The following is a 14,377-nucleotide window of genomic DNA, read 5'->3' on the forward strand; positions in this document are numbered from 1 at the left end:
CCATTTTAACTGTGTCATCTGATCTATTTCTCCATCAAAAACGCCTCCAGCAGTAACGCTAGTAACCAGCAGGCTAAAACATGCGAGGTGCATTTCATATTCTTGTTTTTCCTACTTCTTTACGTCATCTAGAGACAACAGTAAGGACTGTTTCTAACACCTATCTAGATAGGATATATCAATACTCCTTGAACTCATCTTCTGTATCCATGTAACTTTTATTACCATCTTATGAGAATAAAACTCGTTTAAGGTAACTTGAATTTGGCAGACAAATTTGAGGCAACAAAAATAAAATTACTTTTGATAATCCTGCACAGTCATTATGATCAATAACGTTATGAAAATAAATTTTTAAGAAAAAAGAAAATCTGTTTCAATGCTAAAATTTTCAACTGTGCAGCTTCATAAAACACAAACTTCATTGCAGACGCATCCAATATAGTTAAAGGAAGTTAATGCAAATGAATTGAAGAGATCAGAAGAAAGAAAAAGTAAACAAACTTACCGTATTTGAAAAAGTCAAATCCAGCTTCCAGATTGCTCCATTGCTATCCTGAAGAAGAAAAAACAAAACATGTAACTTGAATATTTTCAAACTCAATTTGGAAATAAAACTGTCCATGATGACTCCTTAAAAACTCCTTAATGATGATCATTGTGAAACTGAAATGACTAATGTGGTGATGTTGGTTCTCAGTCCTATCCATCAGTCCAGGATAACAGAACTTGGACAACACCTTTTGACATTTTCCTATTCTTATTGCAATTCTGGCTCTGAAAGCCAGAGTTTTACACTGGTGCGAGACTCTAGTAACTAGTGTATAGTTTCTACACACTAATAGAATAGAATAGAATAGAATAGAATAGAATAGAATAGAATAGAATAGAATAGAATAGAATAGTTCAGCTGGAAGGGACCTACAAGGATCACCTAGTCAAACTGACCCCTTCAGGGCTGACCAAAAGTTAAAGCATATTATTAAGGGCATTGTCCAAAGCCCTCAAACACTGACAAGCTTCGGACATAAACCACCTCTCTAGCAAGCCAGTCTTTGAAAGAAGATTGTACACACACACACACATATAGAGAGATAGATATATATACCCAGAAGAAGACTGAATTCTACAAAAAAGAAACATACTTATTTGTAATGGACTCCTGCTGTTACTTACTATCACCTCCCTCATCCTGTTTTTCTCCACAGAGATGTATGCACTTGGTTGTATCTTACCTGAGCATACCAAACGGGCTGTCCACAGTCATGAACTTTTGACATGAAACTCAGACTGACATTCCTGCCAACATGAAGTTCGTTCATAGGCTCCACCTCCAGTAAGCCTGTGTCATCCACAGAATCAGCAGCATCTATTGTCTCGAAGTTCCACACCTTCATGGAGTTGGAAGCATAAAAAAAAAGGTTTTATAAGGCCAGGTTATGTTTTCATACACAATCAATATGGAAATCCAAAATTTTAAGATACCAGGGGAGCGTAGATTATACAGGTAGAGTATGCAACCTGTCATGTCTGCCTCACTGCTTTGAATGTAACCTGGAACAGTGACAATCAGCAACTACTATCTGATACATTTAGGTGCAATGCCGAGTACATGTAAAAATTCTCTGTCCAATTCTGAAACAACAGTAGCTTAAATTGAGCCCTGGCACTAGCAGAGCTATACATGGCAGCCTCCGAACTATAGAGAGTAAATTATATCTGCCCGGTCTCAGCATTGCTCATACTGAGGCAGCACAGAAGAAAGAATGGGAAATCTAACAGGTCCATGTTCTGCTCTGTGGGGCAAGGACAAGACATCAGTTGGCACCCTTATAACCAAGTGAATTTTCCTAATGGGGTAATATCACTCTATAAAACAAAAAACCCCAGGGTGTTTGAAATCCTCCACTGTCTATAACAGTCAGCTTCCCATTAATTACCTGGGTCTTTCACACATCGGCAGAAGACACATCATGTCTTCTCTCAAAAAGCAGCCAAACGAGACTGCAAAATCCTTGATAATTGGCAGGTGAGATCAGAAACTGGTGATATAGATAAGTAAAACTTTTTTACCCAAATTTATAGAATTATATCTTAGCTTCAGGATGTTTTTTCTTTTATTTATTCCTCTATTGCAGCATATGTATCTCCGAGATGCTAGTTAATGTCTATGTCATTTTAACATTAATAATCTCAGCTTTCAGATACTCAGAAACTCAGTATCAAACATTGCAGTAGTTTATCCTTCAAAATAACACCAAATGTATTAAGAGGCCTGAAAATTATACTGTCTAACCAAAACTACATGTGAAAAAAAATGTTAGAATGCAGGCAAGAACAAAGCTTTTAGAGAATCACTATTTACTAGAGTAAAAGGTGATTTTTTACTACTATTAAACAGAGAACATCGAATGAACACACCTACACTGTGGAGATGTCCTTTTATTCTGTTTGTTCTAAAAATTAATTCTCAGAAGGCAACTGCACTGCAAAATTGCCTCCACAAATAAACCCTGGGCAAGGAAATGTGTAACATTTTCCTGCTGACCACAACTTCACACACCTAAAGGCAGAGCCAAAGAAAAACTCACCCGAATGAAGCCATCTTTTCCAACAGTGACAAGTTCTCCTTCATCCAGAACTAACTGGCTGACAGGGCCACTGTGACAGGGCTTGTGTCCAGCTTGACAGAGCTCTACTTTAATGAGGCCCCCTTCCCAGAGCAGCAAGTTGCCCCACTCAGTCCCTGAGATAACCTTCAATGCAAATGAAGAGAAGCACAAAAGCACCTGCACTTAACCATACAGAAATACTGGCAAGAATCCAGTTAACATGTGTGGCTTCCTTCCATGAAAGCCTTAAATTGATATCAATATACAGATATTTGCAAGAGAAGGAGTAAAGTGTGAAAAGATTAAACTTTTTAGCAATGTGACATAATTTACATGCACTGAAATGGTTAAAGACTAGGGCTAACACTTTTTGTATTTCTTTACACTTACATTTTCACTACCCCATTAGAGAAGCCTCAGCTCTAAGCCAACAGAGATCTTTTGTCTGGGAATTAAAATACCAACTGTATTTTTCAATTATTCCAAAGCAAGCCAGGTTTTTCGCAAATGAATGTCAATATTAGCTTATCAGAGCAGTGCACTGAGGGTCTAATTCAAATCACTTTGAAGCAAATAATAATTCTCCAACTTACTCGGTAGACCTTATATCAAAATCTGAGTCAGAACATAAAATCAATTATATGTTTTCTTACTTACCTTCCCATCAGGCAATTCCACATAACCTGTAATGTCAGTCACTGCAGTTTTTCCAAACCTGCCCAAAGCTCCTTGTAACTTGAGACCAGTGAATGTGAGAGCCATCTTCCAGAACCTGCATGTAGAAAAAAACCACCCTCTCTGATACAAGATTTCATAAACACACTCTTCGGTCCCTCTCAGATGTTGCAATAATGTTACCAGGGTTGCCTTTGAGGTAAGAGCTGTTCATTTATTACTCTTTTTCAGAGGAGACATTGGGTTTTTCTTTTTAAAATGAGATAAAGCTTTGTAACTACACAAACATTTCCCTGTACTACCCCATGAAAAAAATAGGAAAAGGATTTGGAATGGGCAGAATGAAGATCAAACTACTATTTAAAATTAGTAAGTACAAAATGCATAGCTACATCTTTCCACTTACAACCAATACACGTAGTTAGGGATGCCTCTTTTACGCTTGCTGTTTCTAGTGTATGATGCTCAACTTTGTAAATCCAAGGGACTAAGGTCTTCACTGAACATCATCAAAGTACCATCATGGACATGAGCTTGACTATAAAAATCTCACTGAGCCAAAGGTTTTATCCTAGATCTTCACAGCTGTTTCTATTTGATCATTGTATTTTTAGCATATAAAACATCACTTTATATTACTGCATTATAGAAAAATTAACACCTACTGCAATTAGGAATGGTTCACTGTGTGTGCAGGAGATGTTACATTTAAGACAGGGGTTGGAAATTGGAATTTGAGACCACATTTGGGTGAAAGGTCATGTTTTTCATGTTATAAAAGCTGTATCAGAGTTCATTCATAGTATTTAGGTCAAAAGGAAGATTGTAAGAGATTTTGTTTTGTCAGATTTCCATAAATAATATATTCTAAACCACATTTGTTCTGGGTCTAAATAAGCCATTTGCTATTTCAGACCCACCTCACAACCAAACTACAGAGCGAATCTCAGATTTTGATCTCATTCCTCTGTTAAAATTCAAAGAAACTTTGGATATGTTATAATTTTAAAGGCATCATTTCTATTACAATAGCATCCAATTAATATCTCAAGTCTCTGCTGTATTAATACTGAACACCGGATAAATACAGAACACAAAGCTAACCCCTGTCCCAAAGAACTTAAAGTTGTGGTTTATTTTTTATTACAGAAGGATCCATGAACTTACCAGAGAAGGGAGTGTATGGAAGCACACGTTTTGTAAGGCTTCCTTTCAGGCTTTTGGTGGTATCAGAGGGTCTCTGATTCATGACTTGGCAACCAGTTCTAATGGCTGCCCAAACAGCAGATGATTTCAAGAAATCAAAGGTAGAAAGCCCAGAAGGCACAGGAGGCATGTATGCTATGTTACCAGCTAGAAGACGTGCTTATGAATATTTTTTATTCATTTTCCCCAGTGCTTGTTGAAATTACAAGAATGGAGCCAGTAGTGCCGACATTCGACATCAAGCATCATCTTTTTTGCACAGCAAAGGTGTTAAAAGACTTGACTGACTGGCTGAAGGGCTTGAACTTTTTCATTTTTACAATTGTAATGGCCTGGTAAAATAGCATTCCTCATTGATCCGTGTTTGGTAATGATACATTCCTGTTAGACATCATCTACATATTATGACTTTGAGGTGCTATGTATTAATCCTAATCAGTAAACCTACCTGATGTGTCCTGCTCCAGACGTAGTTAGTTGCTCTTCATTATCAGCAGAAAATGTGACCTTGTAAATATCCTGTGAAAAAGCTTTTGACCTCAACACAATCTTTTCTTGTTTCCAGTCCCAGATAGTCAGCATATAGTCAGGGCTGCTCCCAACACTTGCCAGCAAAGTGCCAGCACCATTGAAATCACCAGAAACATAGGCTTCCTCTGTTCCACCTGAAGAAACATACAAGCCCCAATACACACACACACGAAAAAGAGGAAGAGACAACAGGAAAATCTACTTAGAGGGAGCTCAACTCTCACTGCAATTATTTTTTTCGCTAGGTAATGCTTCTTAGTTGGCTATTTCTACTAAATAAAAGTCTCCTCCCATGCAATAATGAAAAACCTTGAAACCAGTGTCTTCTATTTTGCTGTGAAGGACCAAAAGGTTGCATTTCCTTCTAAACTTCTAAAGTGACCCACTACTCCATCTGCTGGGATCTATAAACACTGGCCCATTTATGTAAAATGAAAACAGAATTTTTTACACTACCTCGCAATATTCTGTAGGGCCTCAGTGAAGGATAATCGTAGATGATGAGGTTTGGCTTCTTTCCTTTTTCTCCTACGGCGAAGTACTGCTTAGTAGGGTGTGCCTTGAAAAAGCAAAAGTCCCTTTGCATGCTGTAATGACAAGTTTGTCTCTATCTTGCTAGTTGTTGAGTTATTGTATTTACTCACTCATTAGTCAAAAGATATTGCCCTAAATACTAGACTGCATTTTTTTGTGTGTGTTTATTCTGAACGACTGCCAACCTATTGCTCAGTATTAGAATGAAACTACCACGCACACAAAATGGTAAAACCGTTATGCACACAAAATGGTATATTGCACATATAATGCAGAACCATGACAAACTGAAATAATTTGCTTTATCATGCATTCTTTTTCTATTCGTACCTCACTCAACCCACTAGCTGATCTTTCCATGAGCAGCATTTGTGTCAGCAGCCATCTACTTCAGCAGACAGCTTCAGAAAAGCCATCCTGAATTATGTTGTTCTGAAGACATAAAGATATACCATGATTCCCCAGAAAAGGCTGCTTATAATGCAGCAGAACAGTCTGAGGCTGGTATTCTGAAAGCCTTGCTTATGTGGAATACAACTGAGACATGGCAGAGCCCTTCACAGGGTAAGGTGCTTCAAATCCAGAGGAAGCATTTGAGAGAGTTCAAATGCTCTTGGTAGGAGCTTCCTAGAGTGAAAACAGATAATTCTTCTCTTCATTTATATGGGAACTTGATTTTCTAAATTTTAACTGCAGGCAAAACACTATATTAATATCAGTGGTGATTAGGAGAGATAAGAGTTGAAAACAAGAAGTTTGTATGAGCCAAAATATTTAAATAAGAATGTAATAGTTCTAAAAATTAATCCCAACTGGCACCTATCACTCCTTTAATGTACCTGAGCCTGGGACTTAGGTATGGAGATATTTGTCCTTTGCCAATTATGTTGATGGGCTGAGCAGCCCACGCTGCATGGTCCACACATCCCCCTAATCAATACCATACTTTCTTACACATACGTACGTGCAGCTGTAGAGATCTCCCATCAGGCAACCAAGGTACCATTTAGCTTCTAGAAAGTGACTAACACCCTAAAACACAAAACAAAAGCCATACCGTGATAAACCCAATTCCACCACCACTGCTACTCCGGAGATAACGCTGGGATTTAGTTTTCAGGTCCAGGAGCACCATTTGGTTGCCTGCTATATACATCAATGTTTGGCTATCCATCAACAGCAGGTTTACACTTCTGGAGCAGTCATATCCAAAAGAATGTCTAAGAACAGTTCAATAAGGAAAAGATTTGACACTGGCATTCTAGAGAAGTTTACTAAGTGGATAGAAACACTTAAACCAAAACTCAAATGGGAATACTGAATCTGGTGTCTAAAAGCCTGATGGTAGGAAGTAGTTTTGTTCGGTATACAGTGAAGGTAAAACATACCAAGCCTCTGTAACTGAGGGGAAGGTGTAACTGAGGGGAAGGCATAACTGAAGACCTTCTCAAGTTCCTATTCCATCCTTTCATCTCCACTACAGGGGACTCCGTGGATCCTTTGGGGCTGCAAGGAATTGATATTCTGTCTGTATTCTCTTTTCAATCAAAATGTAAGAGATTGCATCAGATTTCTAGGAACTGTTCTACAGACAAGAGATCAAACCAAAGAAGGGCTCAAGCTCACTTCTTACATATTTACAGGCAGATATAAAGAAGGGAAAATCCAGTCTTCAGTAGCAACTTGACTATGCAGAGAAAACCACCAGCACTTGTGAAAGTCACATATCATATCCTACTTGACCATACATACCTAGCAAAGGACTCATTGTAGGTCTTAACTGATGGGCATCACTTCATTCTACCAGCTTAGTTCTTCCGAGCGCTAGGCTACAAATCTACCTGGTTTCTTCACCACTTCTCCTTTAGAAGTTCTCTGAGGAAGTATGAGGTACACAGCTGCTTTTCTCCTGCCCTCCCCTCAGCTTCTTGGGTAACACCAGCATGGCTACACAGACAGGGAGGGCTTTGTAGGGGATATTATGCTAGTCTTCCTGGCCACATTAACATGGCCATGATCTAGTTCTACAAGTGTACTTATAACAGTAAGAATTATACCCAATATGAAATGTTTATGACAACATTTAAGATTAAAAATTCACCCAGAACTGTAACTGGTCAGGATTCTTCTCTGTGGCTCAACAGAAGGTATCCCACCAATGCCACAAAGGCTACTCCAAATTAGGCAAGTACAATTTTAAGCACATATATTAAATATCCTAAGCTTTAAATTTGCACAGACTCAACAGAAAGGATACTTAAGAGTAAGAAGGTTAATTGGTATCCCAGAGTCTTCAGTGACAAATGGCCGTGAATATATATCTTCATACTTATAGAAGAAAGTTTCCGAGATTGTATTTTCTACCTCCTTAGGCCTTTTTTGCACCTCCGAGGGTTCTTCACTGTTATCTCGCTTTTCCAAGTCACCTTCTGCACCTCAAAAGTGAGAACATAAAGGAAATTTATTTTCTCCATAAATCTTAGGCTTCTTGCTGATATTTGTACATAACTGCAAAAGGGAAGGATTCACATGCTCCTTGTCTCCTTCAACAGAGTAATAGGCATTCCATAGCTCAAAACAAGGGTACTATGTCTTACTAACAACTTGTCCTGGAAAAGTCCAGAGCAAGTAATTCCTCAGGCTTTTAAAAGCTTTACTGTGAATATTCAAAACTGAAGAATTTAAAGAAGAAAAATTTCGAGGTTGTTTTAAAAACATTGATTTGCAACTCAAGACCTACCAAAGCAGTTCCGTTCAGCTTTGCTTGGAGTTTAGGTCTCAGCTTTAGAAACCAAATGAAGTTTAAAGTGTCTCTTTTCAGTAGCTACTGAACACACATCAATATACAAAACAATTAGTAAAAACACATGCAAGAGACCACCATAAGACACCATTGTCTTCAAAAAGGCATACTGCTAATGTGTGACCCAGTGTAGCTCTTCACTGGACTGCAGTGCAGAACACTGTTAACTTGACTTCCAACTAGTCATTAGCACTTGTTAAAAGTATTTTTCAGTTTGATACCTCAGATCAAATCCCTACTACCTATTTTGTAAGCTTTTCACTCTGTCTTGATTTTTCCCTCGCCTAGGTGTTTTGTGAAAAACAACATACAAAGGGGTCAGGGACCCACCATGGGAAAGAGCAATATGAAGTACACAAGGTAAGTCAAATGCAAGGGAGCAGAGAAACTCAATAACTGTAACTTGATGGCACTGGTCTGAATTGGTGTTCATAACAATAACATTGCAAAAATCAAAACTAGAAAGTAGTGAGGTTTTTAAGGTCATGCCAACAAAGCAGTACTCACCAACTCTCTCAGTGTCTGATTCCACTTGCTCCACTTCTTCCTCCTGTTCCTCTGCAGTTGGTGATTCCTTTGGAAGACTAGTTTTGCTTTCTTCTGCACAGGACAACAGGGATTATTCTCTCAGGTATGGATTCCTTTGACTAATTTTTTCATATATGCCATGTTAAATAAATACATAGTTCTGCAGTAGTAAAAAAAAAATTCCTCTGCCCAACAATGGTCTTCCTGCTGTTTAGCGCTAAGTGTAGGAAGAAGTTTGCTTTCAAAAAAACATATTTTAAAACTTAGGGGAAGGAAAGAAACACATCCTATAACAGGAAAAAGGTATAATAGGAAAATTAAACAAATGCCAAAAATAATGTGCCAATATGAGCACCAAAAATCCTTCCAAAGTTCCACAGGAGACTGACCAGTGGATTTTGTTATCCATGCTGCCTAGATCTAGTGTGTTAGACCATATGCAGGACATCTGAAATAGACACTGGACAGGCATTTCAAGATGAAAACAGTATTAAAAAGAGAAATACAGGTCTGACTGAAAGAGACTGGCAGAGTTAACGAACTGATTGCAGTACTAGCTACATAGACCGGTCTAAGCAGCAAAAATTTTCAGGGGAGACACTTTGTGGGCTGAGGGAGAACGGGAACTGCAGACACAACGGTCAGCCTAGAACTTCACTGGAAGGGGTCATCTTGGACCAGAGTCAAAATGAAATTTGGCAACACCAAGCACAGCAACTGAAGGGGAACATATACTATTAAGGAAGGGTAGAGTGATGGGAGAAGCCAGAATCTACTGAAGGTTCAGTATTGAAATCACTATATAACAGCAGGAAATACTCACGGACACCACTGTGATCTGCCTGGGCACCTTCTGCCGGCTTCTCATCAGCTCCCTCCTCTTCCCTTGGGAAAGATGGCATTCCGTCTTTAGCTGGTGGTGGTGAAGAGGAACTTTTAGTATTTTTGCCTTCATCTGCCATTTAGACCATTTTAATTTCCTCTCACATCCTTTGAGATTCCCAAACATAATATTTGTGTTCTGCCTGTACACTTCAGACATGCCTAACCCAAAAATATGCCCTAATTTGTAGGGCTAATTAATTGATTCGAGTTTTAGGACTCTGGGCTCTGTGTACATTGCTATAGAAAGACTAAATCTTGCGTAACAGGGGAAGCTGAAGACAGACTTATGTGTTTTGGGCTTCTCTTCAATACACCAGGGAGAAATTTGGTTTTGAGACAAGGCTATTCCTCTGCCTATCTGGTGGACTTCACAAAAATATCAGGAGGTAGACATTCTCAGACCATCTAATATCTTGAATGGAAAAGCAGGAGAGATGAATCTTTAAGAAAAAAAGGACTTTCTTCAAAACATTCTATATTCATGGAAGGTGAATTAATAATATCAACACAATTTTAAAACTTTAAACAGCTTAACTAACACCCCCCAACAATTTTTCAGCTTTCAGACTACCATTTCACCAGTTACCATTGTCCTCTGGAGTGGGAAATATCCAATTTTTTTCATATAAAAACAAAATACATTCATCATTTATATAAATGTCTCTGAAGGAAGCACAAAAGCACAAGTATTGTTCTTATTCTAAATTTGTTCTGCTTTTTGATGTCAAACATGGCCTCTATTTCCAAATAAAACACCTTAAAATGAACATTGGAGCAATCTTTTACAAATACTACGGCTATAAAATAATATCAGAAATCAGAAAATTCAGTAGCTGAATGTAAGGAAACATAAATATTCAGAATAACAAATATAGGCAGGGTGCAAACAAATCTCTTTTATGTGCAAGCATGGCTTTGACACGAAGAAAAAGTCCCTAAAAATGCATTTTCTGTTTCTGGCTTTGGGTTAGAATTCATTTGGGAAAAGATTTTTTGAGACATTTCAGGCTTTTCAGGAATTTCAGGAAAGGCAAAATGTCCAAGCATAATGACATCCACCAGAAGGACAGTGAGGGCAAAGAAATATTGTATACATATCATTCACGTCATTATATCATCAACCTGTCCTACTCAGCCTTCATTCAGAGGTTCTGAGTCTGCCAGAGTCTCACTTTTCTGCATAATTTCATTTAAGAATTAAAATGAGATTTCACCTCTCAGGAGTGCTGAGAAAACCTTGAAAATAGACATGCAGAAAGTTTTAAATTCAGAAAACAAATCAAAAGAAAACAACTGCAATATATCTCAATATATTTAAATGAAATTCCTGAGGTTTTTAATGGGGTAATGGAACTGATATCACTAAAATTGAAGAAATAGTTACAGACTAGTTGCATAAATATATAGTGGAGTGTTCAGAGACCTGAATTCTAATTCCAGACCTAGTAATGACGTGTACAATTTGTATCAGCCATTTCACCTCTGGCTGTCTCAGTTATATCTTGTGAAAAATGAGATAATAATACTTACCCATCTTAGCAAAGTGTTTTGATATCCATGGAGAAAAGTGCTATAAAATTTCAAATTATTGTAACTAATTAGCAATCATTTATCTTCTAAAAATTAAGGCTATCATAGTTTTCATTATAAATTAATTCATATCTGGAAAATGCTTTAGGCTGAAAGAGGGTATGAACATTTCTGCCTGCATTGATATCTGAGTTCTAGTTAAAGAAAACTATTGCAATGTTCACTGTGCATATTATTGTGATGGCATTCAAGCTCTGTGCTGAAACAAATTTTGAATGTAAAGATTCGGAGGAGGCTCAAGGGGAGAACGTGCCACCTTTGTTTGCAGATTCTGGGTTCCGTGCATTGACTGATGCAGAAAACTTTTGTGTAGGTTCACAGTGACAAAGGTATGCATTTCTCTGAATGCTGATTTTCTTTTCCTGTGTGTATATATATATATTTTGAGATGTTTTCCTAAATAAGCTAGAATTACGGCTTTTGAAAGGCACTGAAAACTGAGATATTGGCAAGAACTGGTGTGAAGCAGGAAAAAAACCCAAGTTGGCAACCAGACATTTTTTCCAACCCTAATTATACAGTATGCCTGACCAGGATAGTATTATTTTTTTTCTCCTTAGTCCTAGTAATTCAAGATACTGACTTGAAACACTATACAGATCCACATCAGTTCCACCATTTACCTTTCTAAAAACTCACTCATAGTGAATTCAGATTTTCTTTGTTTCAGTTTTTCTTGTTGCTATAAGCTGCGAATTTCAGCAAAGCTCCATTTTCTTTCAAATTGCCCTTCTCTTAGCTATGTTCTCAAAAGCCACAGCTCACCTCAGAATGGAGAAATGTGTTCATTCAGGTATATTATCTCAGTTTTTCAAAACTAAGATGTTTATTGGCAATTTTGCTGTCACAGAGAATCCTTATACATAGGAGCTTCTCAAAAATTCTCAGTAAATTTGGACATCAAGAGATTTCTCATCTCAGACAATTATCTCATTTATTCAAAATACAGGGTAATTAAATCAAAAGGGTGTATATTTGGTAACTTGTAAACAAATTCACTGAGATGACACCACTTTCCTTGTATTCTGTCATCTGACATTTTTCCTCTTTCCAGAAAAATAAAAGTGTTTAAATGCATAAGCTTCATAAATGCAGTGCTTGCCTTCATAAATCCTGGGACTGACACTTCAACTGCATAAAATGCATCAAATTAAATAATAATAAAAATGCGGCCTACAGTTTTGCTTTAGAAACTGAATGTATCTAGTAGCTACTGTTTTAAGCTGTCTCTGTCCCGCCATTAACTGTCTGTCTGTGCTTAAAAGACATCACGTATCTCACCTTAGCTTTTACATCTAAGAAGAGTGATAACCAGTTTTGTCCACCTATTCAGGATATGTATAAATAGGGAACTACTACTGCAGAACCTAACTGCAGTGCTATTAGTACCAGTAATAAGCAAGAGAATAAAAATTCATCTCTACACTGTGCTACTTCTGCAGGATTTCTTTTTTTGTTCACTCCAAAAGTACAATTTTTTGTAGAAAAGCTTTGGCCACCTGTGGGCTTTGATAAAACAAGTCGCTTGTTCTTTCCTTCAGGACAGCTTATTTTGTGTGTTATTCCTCTACTTGTCTTTATTCCACATGAAAGAACTCAGTTCATCCCAGGACTTCATCTTGCTTTATTGCTTCCAATCCCAGCTCCTCTTAGCGCTGGACTTTGAGCTTTACAGTCTGCGCTCTGGTATTTTTCTGGCCTGGGGGTAACACTGGCCTAAAATAATGACTGCAACATTTGGCTATCATGAGGGGTGTCCGCCATGAGGAATTACATACTAACCATCTGTTCCAGGCTGGGGCATTTTCTTCATGTCTAGCTCTGCTTTGGGTGTGTTGGATTTCTTCCCATCTGCCAAGTCCTGCTTGTTTGACTCATCTTCAGATAGTCTTTTTTGTTTTCAGTTTATTCTGAGAGCAAGGATAATAACAGAAAGTATCAATTCTCACAGCAGTTAAGTATATAAAATATTTACTAGGCCGAGACTGAGACAACAAGGACAAAGCGGGATCTAGACACATCATCTTTATCATAGCCCCATTGTATCTTCCCCCCCCACACTTCAGAGAGAGAAAAGAAGTGGGCAGGAGACCCCTACTTTGAACCTCACTGTTGCCGCGCTGCACACTTTTGAAATATTTTTGTATAAAATTAGGAGAAATAAAACCTAACTCTAATTTCCAACCTTACAACTAAAGTAGCTCCCCTGTACAATCCAGATGTCCTCGCCCTGTCTCATGCAAGCAAAAGTTTCAAGTCTCTTGAAGTCCAACTTGTGGATAAAGGACAGTTACCAGGTTTTTATTACGCAGAAACAGAGAACAGGTGACATCACTACAGTTACTTATTAACTTATGGTATAAAGGAAAACCATAAAAATATGAGAACAGTGCCAGAAGTGATAAAATTAACTGCCTCAGACATGGTAAGGCAAAAACATTACGTCCCACACTTCAAATGAAGTACAGGGCAGTCCACCTCCGCTGCAGAACATTCATTCCCATTTCACTTTTCCTAAGCTAAGCATCCAGATGAGAATAAAGGCTTTCTCTCCCAAAAGCCTCTGTGCAGGAAGCCTGGTCCCACACAGACTTCAGAGTACAAGGGTGATGGCACGGACCTTCCACAGAGATGCAGGCTCAGCACTGCTTTTCCAAGGCCGCCTTCCAGCAGGACACCAGGAAAAGGCCGTGGCGAGGCAGAAGTGCCCCGTGACAGGCTGTTTTGCGTGGGACAGCAAAGGGGCAGACGGGACTCTTGGAGCTCCCCAGGGAGGTCAGGGGAGAGAGGCTGTGAGGAGCGATCGAGGGAGTACCGCGTTCCACGGGGGGGGCGGGTGCTGGGCGGGGGGGGGAGGCGGGCGCAGCGAGGATATGCCCGGGCACCCGCAGATGCTGGAGGAGCGGGGTGGCTACCGGGGGCAGGTCCGTAGGACGCCGGGACACACGGGGGCCCCGCGGTTTCCTCCAAGGGGCGACGTGGGCCCACGTGGGTGCAGAGCGGGCCGTGACCC

At 38.8% G+C, this 14,377-nt stretch overlaps 1 protein-coding gene across 1 annotated transcript in view; it reads right to left on the minus strand.

Annotated features, from left to right (window-relative positions):
* The window catches only part of CFAP44 (cilia and flagella associated protein 44), a 48,830-nt gene that overhangs the window by 33,541 nt on the left and 912 nt on the right, over positions 1–14,377 (minus strand). Inside the window, exons 2-11 of the mRNA XM_075106275.1 lie at positions 9,713–9,802; positions 8,869–8,961; positions 7,816–7,993; positions 6,616–6,778; positions 5,481–5,583; positions 4,942–5,158; positions 3,270–3,384; positions 2,592–2,756; positions 1,236–1,391; positions 509–556 (exon numbers count right to left, since the gene is read on the minus strand). Of these exons, the coding sequence (XP_074962376.1) occupies positions 509–556; positions 1,236–1,391; positions 2,592–2,756; positions 3,270–3,384; positions 4,942–5,158; positions 5,481–5,583; positions 6,616–6,778; positions 7,816–7,993; positions 8,869–8,961; positions 9,713–9,791 (1,317 nt within the window). The 5' untranslated portion in view covers positions 9,792–9,802. The remainder of the gene's footprint in view (positions 1–508; positions 557–1,235; positions 1,392–2,591; positions 2,757–3,269; positions 3,385–4,941; positions 5,159–5,480; positions 5,584–6,615; positions 6,779–7,815; positions 7,994–8,868; positions 8,962–9,712; positions 9,803–14,377) is intronic.

Source organism: Phalacrocorax aristotelis, chromosome 1 (assembly GCF_949628215.1).
Source record: "Phalacrocorax aristotelis chromosome 1, bGulAri2.1, whole genome shotgun sequence".
Classification (NCBI taxonomy): domain Eukaryota; kingdom Metazoa; phylum Chordata; class Aves; order Suliformes; family Phalacrocoracidae; genus Phalacrocorax; species Phalacrocorax aristotelis.